This window comes from Bubalus kerabau, chromosome 3 (genome assembly GCF_029407905.1).
Source record: "Bubalus kerabau isolate K-KA32 ecotype Philippines breed swamp buffalo chromosome 3, PCC_UOA_SB_1v2, whole genome shotgun sequence".
Classification (NCBI taxonomy): domain Eukaryota; kingdom Metazoa; phylum Chordata; class Mammalia; order Artiodactyla; family Bovidae; genus Bubalus; species Bubalus kerabau.
In genome coordinates this window covers 88,816,025-88,834,738 of record NC_073626.1, presented here as the reverse complement: position 1 = coordinate 88,834,738, position 18,714 = coordinate 88,816,025, and the positions used below count along the sequence as shown (strand labels likewise).

The 18,714-nt window shown below is 37.6% G+C and overlaps 1 protein-coding gene across 2 annotated transcripts in view; it reads left to right on the top strand.

The window, feature by feature from the left end:
- Window positions 1-18,714, top strand: part of TANK (TRAF family member associated NFKB activator) — a 79,432-nt gene that overhangs the window by 19,705 nt on the left and 41,013 nt on the right. For both annotated transcript variants that reach the window (XM_055572427.1, XM_055572426.1), the window contains exon 2: window positions 6,693-6,840. In XM_055572427.1, coding sequence (XP_055428402.1) covers window positions 6,742-6,840 — 99 coding nt within the window. In that variant the 5' untranslated portion in view covers window positions 6,693-6,741. The remainder of the gene's footprint in view (window positions 1-6,692; window positions 6,841-18,714) is intronic.

The window sequence follows — 18,714 nt, the reverse complement described above, 5'->3', positions numbered from 1 at the left end:
TCAAGAGGATTGCCCTATGCTTTGTGTTTTGCCCACCCAGCTATAGTGTTGGGCATCAGTGAGTTAATCTCTTCCAGGTGTAAGTATAAGGAAACCAGCAAACCATACCCAGAAATAAATTAACACAGAAGGCTTTCCTGAAAATACATTTAAAAGAGTGAAGCCATAACTAAAAAGAGTGTTTCCACAGCAGAGGTAGCTCTAGCTTGGACCTTCTGGATTTGGGGGATGGTAGTGGCTATTAGGGGCTTCCCTGGTAGCTCAGACAGTAAAGAATCTGCCTGCAGTGCAGGAGACCTGGGTTCAATCCCTGGGTTGGGAAGATCCCCTGAAGGGGGGCATGGCAGCCTACTCCAGTATTCTAACCTAGAGAATCCCCACGGACAGTGGAACTTGGGGGGCTACAGTTCATGGGGTCACCAAGAATTGGACGTGACTAAGCGGCTAAGCACAGCACAGTGGCCATTAGATTTGAGTTTGGACATGTTTATTATAAATAAAACCATTTCCTTGGAGTCCAGCAACTTTAAGGGATACCAAAATGTAATTGAAATGTGACTATCTCTTGAATTGTGAAATTAATTTTATACTTAACAAATGCTTTAAAAAATAGAGGAACAAGTGGCTTTAAAGTTCAGGGTGTTAATATTTGAAATCTGTCCAGTTTAACTAGCTGGGTTCCAGAGACTGTTTCCTTTTTCTCTAGTCAGTGTCACTGATCTGACACCCAATTTTCTTCTTGGCTGTGAGATAGGAATTAAATGTATCATTTATTTAGTTGTATTGACCTGAATCATATCTCCCCAGCATACATTCTTACTTCAGGAAATAGAATGTGGAATTTACTCAGTAACTCTTCGTCGTGACATTTGTGTGATCTAATTCAAGGACCTGAAATGAAGACTCCACATGATTTACTTGCATATGATGCAGCTATTTTTAGTACTGTATTTACATTTTTATTTTTCTTATTTTTTTTTTTAATAAATGAAGCCTATTTTATTACTTCAAGTGTTAATGATAAAAAAATTTCAGCACAGCTGTTGCATTTAAAAAAGTGAATCTACATACTATGTTTCTAGCTCGGTAAACAGATGAACCTGATGTCGTTGAATGACATAACAATTGAGCATTGTACACTACATCTTATGAAGACCCGTAAATTAAAGAACTACTGGTTTAAAGTTAGTGATTATGAAACAAATATGTATTCATAGTTTCAGCTTCTTTTTTCTTCCTTGGCCATCAGGTGCTCCGTCCATTTTACGTTTCTGTGTTGAAGGTTTGGGTCCTCTTTTCTTCTTCTCTGCCTTCTCCTTTTCTTCTAGTTCCATATTTTCTCTTTCAATCAAGGTAATTAAGGTGTTACACCTCCTCTGGAGTTCCATTGCGGTTCTGGACTTTAGAAACCAGTCGAATCTGAACTGAGGAGAGTTGCGAATGCACTGCTGCAGCTCATCATACACGTTTTCTTTGTCTAATCCAAGTTTGTGAAGCATACAGATCAGGAAGCGGTCTTCCTCCTCAGTGTAGTTTTTCCCTTTGTTAGTACCATAAGATATTCTCAGCTGATGAAAAGGTGCTTTGTACCTACATTTTTAAAAACAAGAATGCACCTTCTTGATGGAACAGACATGGATTTTTCGATTCACAGACGCAAGAGGTGTGTAACAAAGAAGTTTCTTAGAAATCAGATCCAAACATCTTTTTTTTTGAAGGAAGAGAAACTTGAGTCCAAAAAGATTTAGTAGCCCTGAACTAAGGTCCCACGGTCAGTCAATGACGGAATAAAACAAGAAACTAGATGAGTTCCCAGTTCAAGATTCTTATTTGTCCCAGATTTTAAAATATAAGTGTGGTTTACATTGACAGTTTATTATGACATCTGCAGTTTGTTAAGACAGTTTTAGGCAATCAAGCCACATAACTACTTATATTGTGTGATTTCTGTATGAGTGTATTATAGTATACTATAGTCCCTATAGCTCCCTACCCTTATTTTTCTTTTCCTGCTCATATACTTACTTTTAATCTCATGTGCTTTTTAAAGCCACCCTAAATCCTTTTTTGAATGATAATAGTATCTAAATAAATACTCAAAATGAAGCTTTGTGCTAATGCTTATTACTCTGTTTCCATAGTGTCTATGGTATGTTAAGAGATCCTGGCAATGTTAATTAATTATCTTAACAGTATTTCATCTTTTCCATCTATCAGAAGTAGCAATAAAAACAGACTTCTAACTGGAATGCCTAAAAAAGTATCACTTTCATTGCTTCAGGGCTTCCCTAGTGGCTCAGATGGTCAAGTGTCTGCTTGCAATGCGAGAGACCTGGGTTTGATCCCTGGGTCAGGAAGATCCCCTGGAGAAGGAAATGGCAACCCACTCCAGTACTCTTGCCTGGGAAATTGCATGGACTGAGGAGCCTGGTAGGCTGCAGTCCATGGGTTCACAAAGAGTCGGACACAGCTGAGCGACTTCACTTACTTCAATCACTTCATTCTTTCACAAGGTAAAAACACTGTGATCCCCATAATGTTGTTGTTCAGTCGCCAAGTCGTGTCCGCAACTCTTCATGACCCCATGGACTGCAGCAGTCCAGGCTTCCCTTTCCATCACCATCTCCTGGAATTTGCCAAAGTTCATGTCCATTGAGTCAGTGATGACTTCCAGACATCTCATCCTCTGTCGTCCTCTTCTCCTTCTGCCTCCAATCTTTCCCAGCATCAGGGTCTTTTCAAATGAGTCAGTTCTTCACATCAGGTGGCCAAAGTATTGGAGCTTCAGCTTCAGCATCAGTCCTTCCAATGAATATTCAGGGTTGATTTCCTTTAAAATTGACTGGTTTGATCTCCTTGCTATCCAAGGGACTCTAAGGAGTCTTCTCCAGCATCGATTCGAAAGCATCAATTCTTCGGCACTCTGCCTTCTTTATTGTCCAGCGCTCACAACCATACGTGACTGCTGGAGAGACCATAGCCTTGACTATCCAGACCTTTGTCAGCAAAGTGATGTCTGTGCTCTTTAACCCACTGCCTAGCTTTGTCATTGCTTTCCTGCCAAGAAGCAGTCGTCTTCTAATTTCATGCCACAGTCGCCGGCCACAGTGATTAGAGCCCAAGGAGGTGAAATCTGGCACTGCTTTCACCTTTCACCTTCTACTTGCCATGAAGTGATGGAGCTGGATTCCGCGATCTTAGTTTTTTTAATATTGAGTCTTAAGCCGGCTTTTTCACTCTCCTCCTTTACCCTTAAGAGGTTCTTTATTTCCTCTTCGCTTTCTGCCATTAAAGTGGTATCATCTGCATATCTGAGGTTGTTGATATTTCTCCCAGCAATCTTGATTCCAGCTTGTAACTCATCTAGCCTGGCATTTCTCATAATGTGCTCTATGTGTAAGTTAAATAAACAAGGTAACAATAAACAGCTTTGTCGTACTCCTTTCTCAATCCTGAACCAGTCAGTTGTTCCATACACGGTTCTAACTATTGCTTCTTGACCAGCATAAAGATTTCTCAAGATGGTCTGGTATTCCCATCTCTTGAAGAGTTTCCATAGTTTGATCCCCATAATAAAATCCTTGAAAATTCTTCTTTACCAAGTCTAGAAAATAATGTAGGAGTGTGCTTAGTATCTTATTAAAAACTGGCTGATAGGATTGAAATATTACCTGGGTATTTAAGGGCATTGTGATGTATGGTTAGCTGGTTTTCAGCAAGTATGCCAAGGGCATTCAGTGGGAAGAGAATAGCCTTTTGAACAAATGATGCCAGGACAACTCACCAGCCACATAAACAGAAATGAACCTGGAGCCCTACCTCATACTGTCTTACACAGATTAACTCAATACAAATCAAAGGTCTAAATGTAAAAGCTAAAATTATAAAATTTCTAAAAGAAAATATAGGTGAAAATCTGTGTGATCTTGGTTGGATTAGGCAGGGGGTTCTTAGATATGAAAATCACAAGAACAAAAGAAAAAAGATAAATTGGACTTCATCAAAATTAAAACTTTGTCAAAGGACACTATCAAACAAAAAGATAATCTACAGAATGGAAGAAAATATTGGAAATTATATATATATATGCATGCACATACACACACACACACACACACACATATATATGTATATATATGTGTATATAAAAGAAGGCAATAGCAACCCATTCCTGTGTTCTTGTCTGGTAAATTCCATGACTCTGGAGCCTAGCAGGCTACAGTTCATAGGGGTCACAAAGAGTCAGACACAACTGAGCATGCATGCACATGTGTATATGCCTTCCCAGGTGGCACTAATGGTAAGGAACCCTGCTTCCAATGCAGGAGTCGTAGAGATGCAGGTTCGATCCCTGGGTTGGGATGATCCCCTGGAGAAGGGAGGGCATGGCAACCCACTCCAGTATTCTTGCCTGGAGAACTCCATGGATATAGGAGCTTGGCAGGCTACAGTCCATGGGGTTGCAAAGAGTTGGACATGAATGACATGACTTAACATGCACATACAGGCACATAACAGGCACATATGTGCATATATATTATATATATATATACACACATGCACATATAAAGTGGGCAAAGGATTTGACTAGACATTTGATGTACATATACACACATACACACATATATATGTGTACATATGTGTGTATATGCACATATATATGAAAAGTAGGCAAAGAATTTGATTAGACATTTCTCCAAAGAAGATATTCAAATGCCCAATAAGCATTGTAAAGATGCTCAACATCAAAACTGTGATGAGCTACCACTTCACATCCCATAGGATCCTAACATATTTTTAAATGGACAATAATTATTAATGAAAATGTGGAGAAATTGAACTCTTGGGCATTGCTTGTAAAAATATAAAATGATAAAGCTTCTGTGGAAATGGCTGTAATGTCTGTGGTAGTTCCTCAAAAAGTTAAACATAACTGTCATCTGACTCAGCAGTTCTGCTCCTAGGTATATATTTAAGAGAACTGACAACATGTGTTCACACAGATATGTATGAACAAATTGTAACTTTATTCAAAATAACCAAAAAGTGTAAACAACCCAAATATCCATTAATTGAGGAATGGATAAATGTAGTATATCCATAAAATGGAATATTATTCAGACATAAAAAGCAATGAAATACTATTACATGCTGCAACATGTTTAAAGATTGGAGATTTTATGCTTCATGAAAAAAGCCAGACACACTGGCATATACTTTATGATTCTAAACATTCAGAATAAGCACATCCATAGGGTCAGAAAGCAGATTAGTGATTGTCAGGGGTTACAAAGGAGATAGGAATTGGGACTAACTGCTCGTAGGTACAGAGTTTCTTCCTGTGATGATAAAAATATTCTATGATTAGATTTTGGTGATAGTTGCACAACATTGTGAATACAGAAAACCACAGAAGTGTATACTTTAAAATGGTGAATTTATTTTATATGAATTATATCTTAATGTAAAATATGGAAAGCAGGTATACTCAAAGATAAAGATGTTATGAAAGAGACTGATATTATGAAGGATTTCCAGTCATAAAGGGTGTGAAATAATTTGGTATCCCCAAAACCCCCTGTGACTGATAGACAACTTTGTCTATTCTGTGGCTTTCAGAGGATTAAGAGAAAGGCTCTGTGGTGTGGTTTTTTACAATTTAACAAGAAAAATCAGTCATTAGATAGATGATCCTCTGCTCAGAGTCAGGGAATGTCTTTAGAGATATAATGCAAATTGAGATGATAAAACTACATTACCTCCACTGAGGAAATTACCTGTAGTTCAGAAATAGCAGAGAAGTCAGAGAACTAATATAGAGTAGGGGTAAGACTGATGGGGTGTGATTTTTCTTTTTTAATGTACAGTTCAGTGGCAGTTTTCCCTAGATTTTGTGCTAAAATAAGAGCATTTTCACACATTTTAATTGCTGTGTGATAACAACAGTGTGAGCTTCATCCACAAACATTTATTATCTACTTAATTTTGCTCTAATTTCAGTATAGCAAGCATTCACCTTATAAGTGGAAGTAACTGTCCATTTAGTAAAAAGAAATCCCTTCTCACATTGCTAAGCCTGTTGTACATTTCTATAATAAAAGATTAATAACAAATGGCCTTTTATATTTTTCCATTTTTAACTTGAATTTATAGAATACCATTTGCAAAGTAGCATCTTTATGAACTGGAACCCTAATTGCTCCTTAAACATTCGTAAAGAATATTTCAAAATTGTAGAAGTTAAGGTTTTACAATATTCCAGGATTAAAATATCAGGATTTTATATGAGACTTTTTTGCTTTTATAAAGCTGTTTTATACGGGGACTTCCTTGATGATCCAGTGGTTAAGAATCCTCCTTGCAATAAAGGGTTCATGAGTTCAATCCCTGGTTGGGGAGCTGAGATCCCACATGCCACAGAGAGCTAAGCCCACACACCGCAGTGACTGAAGCCTGTGGCTCGGGAACCCAGACGCCACAACTAGAGAGTCTGTGTGCTGCAGTGAAAGACCCTGTGTGCTGAGACCAAGACCTGACACAGCCAAAGAAATAAATAAATATACTTGTAAAAACTTTATAAGTACTTGATTCTGTAATGTTCATGATAAACAATACAGAACTGTCTTTGAGGCACATTTTAAAAATGATTTATACTACTTGATAGCTATCTAAATTGTTTGATTATTTTCCAGATCTGTTATTTACTTCATCATTTATAGTGATGCAACAGGACATAGAGGAATGGATAAAAACATTGGCGAGCAACTCAATAAAGCTTATGAAGCCTTTCGACAGGCATGCATGGATAGAGATTCTGCAGTAAAGGAACTACAGCAGAAGGTATGTGGTTTTAGTTGAAAGTTGTTATTTATCCTGGTGAATGGAATTTGAATCTTTTGCAATGGAAAAAATATTGTTAGAACTAAAGAAAGAACTTGAAGAACTAAAACGCAGGGATATATTAATAGATAAAATTTGAAGTTTTTATTTGCTAACTTTTTAGAGAATATTGTGACCTATGGAAAGAATTCATTTTAAGATAATTGTATTGAGGAAAGATAAGTATGTTATCTTCCATAAATAATTTTTAAGTAAAATGACAAACTAAAAGTCAGAGTATCACTATCTCATCTAGTTTTTTTGTTCATTTTTTTCATATTGTTACTTGGCTGACTGGAAGACTATACAGATTTTAAAATATCCTGGAACTAAATTTGTTATTAATTTATTCTTTAACTATAAGTTAAAAATAAACTATTATTTCAGTGAAATCTTTAATGTCTTACCAGAAGTTTCAGCTTTTTAAAACACTCCTGTTCACATAAAATTTCTGCTTAGTGTTTTCAGTTTCTAAAGAAAGTAAATTGGAAGAAAGGTATATCCAGGCAAAAATTACCTGGTTAAGTAGTTCCTAGGCATGTCTGTTAATGGTCCTTTATAAGGTTTTCACCAACCTACAGTAAAATGAGAAAAATAAGAATAAGGTAATGAACTTCCTATAATACTAAATTTATTCCATTTAAAATTCTATCCTTTATTCTGATACTGTTTCTATGTTTCTGTACTATCAGAATAAAGAGCAAAATTTTATCAACATACCCATTTGTCAAATGATGATCATAGAGTTTTTGTTTTGGTTTGTTTTTTTTCTTTCTTTTTTTTGCTTAGTTAGTATCATTACTTAGTGTTTTGGGAGTCCCCAGTACACCCAGACATTCTGCAATTCTCTAAAAGGATTCACAGGACATAGTACAACTGTCATATTCAGAGCTAAGATTTATTACAGAGACTAGTAAAGAAACACAGCCAGATCATTAATGGAAAAAGACACCAGGTGGAGTCTAGAGGAATCCATGTGCAGGTTTCCTATACTCTTTCCCTTCTGTGAGGAATCATACAGAGTGCACCCTCTCTCCAGCTTCCAGAAGTTCACCCAGCATATATGCAGTGCTTTGGCACGGGGAACTCCATTTGTGACTCAAGAGCTTGGAATATTTTTAAGGGTTGGTTACATAGGCACCCTGTATCAGAAGGAAAGTAGTTATTCACCATAAATCTCATGGTAGTCTAAGTAGGTTGGCACAGCACTTAGAATCTTATCACTTAAGAAATGTTTTCAAAGATTACATTCCCAGATGCCAGTCAAGAGGCCAGCCTTGCAAATAGGTCTCTCTGAAGATAAATAGCTTAAGGCCTGCTATGTTAAATTATTCCTGTAAGGCTGTTGAAAGTAGAGGATCTTATGTTGGTTCTCTCAATTAAAAATTTTTTTTTACTAGTCTGGTATTCTGAAGTCTTAAGAAATATGGTAGCCATGGAGTTCTTAGTTTCCTCCATAAGTATAGGAATACACAATTCCCTTTCTCCTTTCTATTTGATACAGCTACTGTAAAACTAGTGTTATACATACTGCACTCCATTTCCCAAAAATTATCTCTTTTTTTTTGTGATTCTCATGTTGATTTACAAAAGAATACTCCCAGTTACGTAGGTAAATTTAATGGTCTAGAGATCTTCAGTAGGGGTGCATAAGAGAAACAGAGATAGGATAATGACAGACACTTTCTCGATTATTGAAGTGAAGTTTAAAATTTGGATTTGTTTTCCTTTCCAATTCATGTATAAGGCATAATCACTTTTTAAAAAGAGTATCAAAAATTCCCAGCTTTTATTCTTATTTTCTCATTAGGTTCATTAAGCAACTTCAACAATGCTGTGCCTATTCTAGGAACATTAAGAAATATAGAATTAGGGAATAGGAATATTGAGATATTCTTGTGATAAGACAGAGACAGGTATTTCTCTATCTCCTGATCTTTCTGCCCTGGCCAGTAATAAGCAACTGAAAACTCGTATAATTCAATCTCTGCCGTGGAAGAAACCTTTATTCACTATGGCACTTATCCTAAAGAGGGGAAAGGAGAATATTTTTTATGTTTCTCAAAAATAAGAGAAGAAAAAATGTTAAACTCTAGACATTGAATTTATTTAAGAGACATTATTGAGTGTCTGCTATGTACTGAGCTCTTAATAAGGTTCTGAGAATACTGAAATAAAATACGGTTTATGTCCTTAAGGACTTTCAATAAGTAAAAAAGATCAGTAGTTATTACTGTAGCATGCTAAGTGCTGTAGTAGAGATCTGTACAGGATAACATGTGAGCACAGTGAAGAGGCACTTGACTCACTCTGGGAGGATCACGTCATAAGCCTACCACTAAGCCCACCCCTTGAGTCAAGATTAGGAGGAGCTGGGCAAATTAGGGAAGATGGATCCTGAAAGCAGGGGAGAAATATATATAGTAAAAACTCAGAAGTGAGGGCAGTACAGGAAAAGCAGCTGTGAAGATAGATTAGGGCCTTATCATGATGATTATAACTAAGTAGTTTTGTACTGTATTCTTATTCATTCAAAATATATTGAAGGACTTGATATGTGCTTTAGAAAAGTCTTCCTGACAGTGGGATAGAGGATAGATAGGATAGAGAGTAGTGTGGAATTGGCTCAACAAACATACTGGTGCTAAGCAGTGGTGTAAGATCAGGAGTATAAAAATAAGTGGCAACCATCAATTTGCACTTTATTATATATAAGTATATAATTATATACCTGTTAATATGCCATGCCTGTGTGCTTAGTCATGTCCGGTGACCCTTCGAACTGTAGCCTGCCAGGGTCTTCTGTCCATGAAGTTTTCCAGGCAAGAATACTGGAGCAGGTTGCCATTTCCTTCTCCAGGGGATTTTCCTAACCCAGGGATCAAACCTTCATCTCCTGTGTCTCCTGCATTGCAGGCAGATTCTTTACCCCTGAGCCATCGGGGAAGCCCATCTATTGATATACATATATTACATACATCATAAGAAATGCTGCACTGGGTGAAGCACTAGCTGGAATCAAGATTGGCAGAAGAAATATCAGTAACCTCAGATATGCAGATGACACCACCCTTATGGCAGTAAGCAAAAAGAACTAAAGAGCCTCTTGATAAAAGTGAAAGAGGAGAGTGAAAAAGTTGGCTTAAAACCCTGAATTTCTTAAAATTCAGAAAACTTAAGATCATGGCATCTGGTCCCATCAGTTCATGGCAAATAGATGGGGAAACAATGGAAACAGTGACAGACTTTATTTTTGGGGGCTCCAAAATCACTGCAGATGGTGACTGCAGCCATGAAATTAAAAGACGCTTGTTCCTTGGAAGAAAAGTTATGACCAACCTAGACAGCATATTCAAAAGCAGAGACATTACTTTGCCAACAAAGGTCTATCTAGTCAAAGCTACAGTTTTTCCAGTAGTCATGTATGGATGTGAGATTTGGACTATAGAGAATGCTGAGCGCCAAAGAATTGATGCTTCAGAACTGTGGTGTTGGAGAAGACTCTTGAGAGTTCCTTGGACTGCAAGGACATCCAACCAGTCCATCCTAAAGGAAATCAGTCCTGAATATTCATTGGAAGGACTGATGCTGAAGCTGAAACTCCAATACTTCGGCCACCTGATGCGAAGAACTGACTCATTGGAAAAGAGCCTGATGCTGGGAAAGATTGAAAGCGGGAGGAGAAGGGGATGACAGAGGATGAGATGGTTGGATGGCATCACTGACTTAATGGACATGAGTTTGAGTAAGCTCCTGGAGGTGCTGATAGACAAGGAAGCCTGGCATGCTACAGTCCATGGGGTCACAAAGAGTCAGACACAACTGAGCGACTGAACTGAACTGAATATTACGTTTCAGTTTACTAAAGAAAAATGAATGGCAATCATTTGGTTACCTCTGGGACATACAGGTGAAAATGTCCTGAATTGGAGATTATAGATACAGATTATAGAACAACAATTTCATTATAGTCCCGAGTGTGTACATTTCCGAATTATAATGTGTAGGGTGAAGGGATATTTGAAGAACAGAAAAGGAAGAGAAAGAAAATATGGCCAACCAATTGGTTGCTAGAGATTCAGAAATAGGTTAAGGAGTTTACTCTGAACATGAAGAAACACACATTCCTCTGAGAATTGGAGGGCACAAGAGAGAAAAATAGCTGCAAAGGAAAATAAGTTTGTATGGAAGAAGTGGAGATGGCAGGAAGTTTAAAGGGATTATCGTGTATTACTTATATCTGGAATCCAAAAAAAGTCAAACCTGTAAAAAAATAAAACAGTAAAATGGTGGTTACTTGGGAGACAGAGAGAGGCAGAGAAGATTGATGTTGTTTAAACTTATAACAAGTAGTAAATAAGCCATGGATATCTAATGCACGTTATAATGAATGTAAACAGTAATATAAACAGTGATATTGTATAATTATTTAATGTGTTAAGTATGACTACAACAATAGTATTACAAAACAAATGTATCAAAGTAACTCACTATGCACCTTAAACTTACATAATATATGTCAAATTTATTCAATTTAAAAAATCAAACAAAAAAAGAGTGGATTTTCTTATGAGAGTCCGTTTTTTTTCCTGTGAAATACAAGATAAGATCATGTACTGAGTGAAATTATTTTAGGATTTTAGGATAGTCTGAAAGTGATAATAAAGACTTGAAAGCTTCAGTTAAGTGAGAGAAGAAAAATGTGGCATCCAGCCTTTATCATGAAGTTTTGGTGGTGTCAATCAATGTTTGCTGGTTATTCTTTCAGCAGCTTTCTTGATGTAGAAGTAATTGGACGGCCAGATCCAAGATTAAGAGATTGTAGAGTTAAAGTAAAAGAATTTTTGGTTAGGTGACCAGAAAGTACATACAAAAGCAATTAAGTTATGTGCTTTGAGATATAAGCTAAAATCAGAAAGAAGCTAATCCAGGAGGAGTCGAAGACTAAGAACAAAAAGAGGGTTTATGGATGAATTGTTCATGAAGCGAGAGGACAGATACAGAGGGAGTAGAAGAATGTGAGTTCAAAGGATGGATTATTGTCATTGAGCAAAGATTGATGTTTAGTATCATCTGTTTTCATAATGAGCCATGAAAGTGGATAGCTGGAACGAGATTGAGGAATTCAGGAAACTCTTAAATGAAGACTAGAGCACTTCTCCTAGAATGGTGGTAGATTTAAGAACATTTAGAGTGATATTGTGAAGGGAAGAGCAAAAATTCTTGAATGTAAGGAAATGACTAGTGTCTTGGAAGGTAACTGTTTTGAGGAGAGACTGGTATAATTAAAATACCTTGTGAATAGCTTTTTGCTTAAGTTTAAAGGAATAATGGCCCAGAAGTGGCAATAATGAAGCAAATGACTTACCTTTTTGTTCTCCTGCATCTAACTCCATTGCCCAATCCCTGTTTGACATAACACTAGACAGCTTTATATGAGGGGGTTACAGAGGCATCTATAATTATTAGGAGACAACATAATTACTCCCATTTTAATGTGAGATGCTAGACTTGCTAAAATTCAATTTTATTGGCCATTACATTGAAATAAGTACAATGAAATAAGAGTTTAGAAATTTGATCACATTCATTACTTTTTTAAAAAATTAACATTTTTCTAAAACATTTTTGTGAGAAAACATTTATATGTCCTTTTGACATTTTTTGGATTTTATTTTATGGAGCATTTATTTTTTTTAATTATAGACTCAAATGTACCAAGTGTAAATCACTAATTTCTCCTTATCTGTCTACTCTCAGAAGTGAGATTGAACTTTGAAAAGTTCAAGCAAGTTAGGTATTCTCCTTTCATAATCTTTAGTAATAAAATATATACACATTCTCAAACTTGTAGTATGAGAAGATAAGAACAAATATCACTTCCAAGATTTTTAGCCTGGATAAATGGAAGATTGATGATACAGGCACAGAAAAAGAGAATGCTGATTTTGATAAAGGAACTTACTTGGTTTTATCTGATATTTTGAGTTCAAGAATTAGAAGATCATTGGGGAAAATTATCAGCAGACTATTGAGTTATGGGTCTTTGAAGTAAAGTACCAATTGAAAGTACAAATTTAGGAATCATCTTTGTAGAGATGATACTTGGAGTGATAGGAGAAGGACGTACTAAGGAGAAAGAGAGCAAAGGAAGAAGGGAAGCAAGAAAATAACCTTGGAGAAGTCACCTGGCCTTCTGAAAAGGCCCCAGGAGCTGTACTCTGAGTGAGCTTGGCTGTGCTTCCGAATGTTAAGCTTAAAATAATTGGTCTGTTGAGTGACATCAGCAAGGTGACAAAGTAGGAAGTTCCAATCCCCTGATTTTCCACAAAAACATCAAATAAACAGACCGAAAAAAATTTTCTAGGAATTTTGGAAATCAATCTGTGATGTATGGCAACAAAGCAAACAGTCAAAAAAAACCTACCTTGAAAATAGAGAAATTTAACAGCATTTTACTCACCCTTGACCCACCTCATCCCCAGTATGGCATTGTTCATTTGGAAGGAAGCAGCCTAGTTCCTGATTCCCTCAGGAGGGAAGAAAGGAAGAAGCAAAGTGGAACATTTTTGAAACATCCTGGCCAGTCTGTTTATTACCCAAGGGACTGTTTTCTGTCTTAATCTGAATTGAAGCTTGGAGTTGGGAATGACTGCATAGTTTAGGTCTCAGGCGGGCAACTGTGGAAAGCAGTGGTGGGCATCATAACATATGGAAACTGCGGGGAGGGGATTGCAGTGAACACGTGGTGCAAGAGATGCGGGAAAAGGAATATAATGGAACATCTGAGGGCCCGAGCAGAGACTTCCAAACAGCCAGGAAAAATCAAGAGGGAAAAAATCACAGAGAACCAAACAGGATACATACCCAGAAGATACTTGAGAAAACCTTAAACCTTTACCCTGGACTAATGTCAAGGTTAAAGGACCTGCTAATTAGTGAAGATCATCCACACGAGGTTGCAGGCTTGGAGAGGGACTGTTCAAACACCCAGTTTTCAACCATAGCAAAGCATTAAAAAAAATGAGAATGTGGCCCTTTCAAAGAAGAAAAATAAATTCCCAGAAACAGCCCCTGAAGAAATATATGCATCAGATTTACTAGACAAAGACTTTGAAAGAATTGTTGTAAACATGCTCAAAGAGCTAACATAAGGCAGAATCAAAGAGCTTAAGTAAATCAGGAAAGCAATAATATGAACAAAATGAGAAAATAAAAATTTTACCCTAGAGGTTCAAGAATATACTTGAACAAGCAGAGAAAGAATCAGTGAGCTGAAAGACAGGTAATTTGAAAGACTGGAATCCAAGGAACAAAAAGAAAAAAAGAATAACAAAAAGTTAGCAAAGCCTAAGGGAATTACAGGACACTATCAAGTACAGCAATATGCACTATGGGAGAAGAAGAGAGATTCTTTTGAAGAAGTAGATTATTAAATAAAGCTTCTCAAATTTGAGGAACTATATATATATATGCATATATATACATATATAAATCCAAGAAGCTCAACAGACTTCATGTAGGGTAAATCTAAAGAGCCCTCCATCAAGACAAATTGTAATTAAACTGTTGAAAGACAGATATAGAATCTGGAAAGCCTCAGGAGGAAAGGGACTCGTGTACAAGGAAGCACCACTAAGGCTGTCAGTGGATTTCTCAACAAAAAGCTTGCAGACCAGAGGGCAATGCTATGTTGTATTTAAGTATTAAGGGGGGGGGGGGGGGGAACAACTATTAACCAAGAATTTTATATCTGGCAAGACTGTCCTTCAGAACTGAGGGAGACATTAAAATATTCCTAGACAAACAGAAGTAGAAGGAGTTCATTAACCCTAGACCTGACCTATAAGAAGTGCTAAGGAATGCCCAAGTTGGAGTGAAAAGGTACTAGAGAGTAACTTGAAGCCAGGTGAAAATACAGAACCCTTTGGGAAAGGTAAATAATAGACAAATATAAATATCAGTATTATTGTAATTTTGGTTTGTAGCTCTGCTTTTTATTTTCTACAGCCAGATTTAGAACAAAGATACAAAGATAATTTTAAGTCTATATTAATGGGTTTACAATATATAAAGGTGTAATTTGTGACATCAGTAACAAAGTGGGGTGCAGAGCTAGAAAATCTGAATAGGCCAATACCTAGTAAAGAAATTGAAGCAGTTACCAAAAAGTTTACAAAAAGAAAGCCCAGGACTTAATGGCTTCACTGGTGCTTTCTACCAAACATTCAAAGAATTAACACCAGTCCTTCTCATACTCTTTCAAAAATTTGATCAAAGTAGAATATTTCCTAACTCAATTCTATGAGGCCAGCATTACTCTAATTTCAAAGCCAAAGGCACTACAAGAAAACTACAGGCTGATATCCCGTATCAACAGTGATGCAGAAATCCTCAACAAAATACTAGCAAACCAAATTCAACAGTGTGATAAAAGGATTATACACCTTAACCAGTTATACACCTTATTCCTACATTGCAAGAATGGTCAAATCAGTGAATGTAATACACCACTCTAACAGAATGAAGAGGGGGACAAAAGCACAGGATCATCTCAATTGATGCAGAATAATTTACGAAATTCAACACCTTTTTTTTTTTAATGTAAAAACACTCAACAAACGGACATTATGTAACTATTACAATATATTAAAGGCTATATGTGACTGTTTATAATAGCCAGGACATGGAAGCAACCTAGATGTCAATCAGCAGATGAATGGATAAGAAAGCTGTGGTACATATACACAATAAAATATTACTCAGCCATTAAAAAGAATGCATTTGAATCAGTTCTGATGAGGTGGATGAAACTGGAGCCTATTATACAGAGTGAAGTAAGCCAGAAAGAAAAACACCAATACAGTATACTAACATATATATTTAAAAGCAGAGACATTACTTTGCCAACAAAGGTCCGTCTAGTCGAGGCTATGGTTTTTCCAGTGGTCATGTATGGATGCAAGAGTTGGACTGTGAAGAAAGCTGAGCGCCGAAGAATTGATGCTTTTGGACTGTGGTGTTAGAGAAGACTCTTGAGAATCCCTTGGACTGCAAGGAGATCCAACCAGTCCATTCTGAAGATCAGCCCTGGGATTTCTTTGGAAGGAATGATGCTAAAGCTGAAACTCCAGTACTTTGGCCACCTCGTGCGAAGAGTTGACTCATTGGAAAAGACTCTGATGCTGGGAGGGATTGGGAGCAGGAGGAAAAGGGGACGACAGGATGAGATGGCTGAATGGCATCACTGACTCGATGGACGTGAGTTTGAGTGAACTCTGGGAGATGGTGATGGACAGGAAGGCCTGGCGTGCTGCGATTCATGGGGTCACAAAGAGTCGGACACAGCTGAGCGACTGAACTGAACACATATGTATGAAATTTAGAAAGATGGTAGCGATAACTCTATATGCAAGACCGCAAAAGAGACACAGAGGTATAGAACAGTATTTTGGGCTCTGTGGGAGAAGGCGAGGGTGGGATGATCTGAGAGAATAGCATTGAAACATGTATATTACATATATATGAAACAGATCGCCAGTCCAGGTTTAATGTATGAGACAGGGTGCTCAGGGCTGGTCCACTGGGATGACCCAGAGGGATGGGATGGGGAGGGAGGTGAGAGGGAGGGTTCAGGATGGGGAACACATGTACACCCATGGTTGATTCATGTCAATGTATGGCAAAAACCACTACAATATGATAAAGTAATTAGCCTCCAACTAAAATAAATAAATTTTAAAAAAAAGAAAAAAATCTTGGCTTCTAGTGAACAGCCAGCCACTTGCTTCAGGCTATAAATAACCAGTTTAAAAAGAAATAAATAAAGGCTATGTGTGAGAAAACCGCATCTAACACAATACTCCATGGTGAAAGACTGAAAACTTTATTTTTCTGAGATAAGGAACAAGACAAAGGTGTACACGTCCACTACTTTTATTCAACATAGCACTGTAAGCCCTATCTAAAGCAGTCAGGCAAGAAAAATATCTAAATTGGAAAGGAAGAAGAAAAATTATCTCTCTTTGTTTGCTGATTTCTGGATCCTATGTATAGAAAACCCTAAAGATTCCATCAAACTGTTATAAGTAATAAATTCAGCAAAGTTGTAAGATATAAAATAAACACATAAAAATCAACGGCATTGCTATACATTAACATTAAACAAGCTGAAAAGGAAATTAAGAAAATTCCATTTACAATAGTATCAAAATGAATAATATACTTAGGAATCGACTTAACCAGGTAGGCAACAGACTTATACACTGAAAACTACAAAATGTTGCTGAAAGAAATTTTAAAAAGAGGGAGTTCCCTGGTGGCCTAATGGGTAGGATTCCAAGCTTTCACTGCCATGGCCCAGGTCCAGTCCCAGCTCAGGGAACTGAGATTTCACAAGCTACATGGTGTACTCAAAAAAAAAAAAAGAACATTTGGGGGAAAGTCTGTGTTCATGGGTTGGACCCTTACCTTTCACCATATACAAATCAACCTAAACCTGCTCAAAGACCTAAATGCAAGAGCCAATACTGTAAAGCTCTTAAAAGAAATCATAGGGGAAAGGCTTCATGACATTGGATTTGGGAGAGGGTTCTTAGCTATGGGCTTCCCTCATAGCTCAGTTGTTAAAGAATCCACCTGCAATGCAGGAGACCCCAGTTTGATTCCTGGGTCAGGAAGATCTGCTGGAGAAGGGATAGGCTACCCACTCCAGTATTCTTGGGCTTCCCTTGTGGCTCAGCTGGTAAAGAATCCGCCTGCAATGCAGGAGACCTGGGTTCAATCCCTGGGTTGGGAAGATCCCCTGGAGAAGGAAAAGGCTACCCACTCCAGTTTTTTGGCCTGGAGAATTCCATGGACTGTATAGTCCATGGCGTCGCAAAGAGTCGGACACTAGTGAGTGACCTTCACTTTCACTTTCTTAGCTATGACACCAAAAGCACAGACAGCAAGAGGAAAATTATTAAGTTGGACTTCATCAAAATTAAGACCTTTGTGCATCAAAAGACACTATCTACAGAGTGAAAGGCAACCCAAGGAATGTGGGGAGATAATTGCAAAATCATGTATCTGATGAAGGGTTGATACTTAGAGTGTATAAAGAACTATGCTCAAAAACAACAAAAAACAACCTAATTAAAAAATCGACCAAGGACATGAATAGACATTCTCCAAAGAAGTTATACAAATGACCAATAAGCACATGAAAAGATGCTCAACATCATTTTTCAATCACTCGGCCATCGAGTCCAGCTCTTTACGATGCTAATGACTGTGGTCCGCCAGGCTGCTCTGTCCATGAGACTTTCCAGGCATGAATACTAGAGTAGGTTGCCATTTCTTCCTCCAGGGGCTCTTCCCAACCCAGGGATTGAACCTGTGTCTCCTGCATTGGCAGGCAGATTCTTTATACCACAGAGTCACCCTGGAAAGTGAAAGTGAAAGTTGCTTGGTCGTGTCCGACTCTTTGAGACACCATGGACTATGCAATCCAATGGAATTCTCCAGGAGAATTGGTCCAATCCATGGACTTGTATATGGTGAAAGGTAAGGGTCCAGCCCATGAACACAATCCAATTCCATGGTCCAATCCATGGACTTCTCCAAGCCAGAAAACTGGAGTAGGTAGCCTTTTCCTTCTCCAGGGGATCTTTCCAAGTCAGGGATCGAACCCAGGTCTCCCGCATTGCATGCGGATTCTTCATCAGCTGAACCACAAGGGAAGCCCAAGAATACTGGAGTGGGTAGCCTACCTGGGAAGCCATCATTAATTCGACATCATTAGGGAAATGCAAGTTGAAATCACTGTGCTTAGTCGCTCAGTCATGTTCTGAC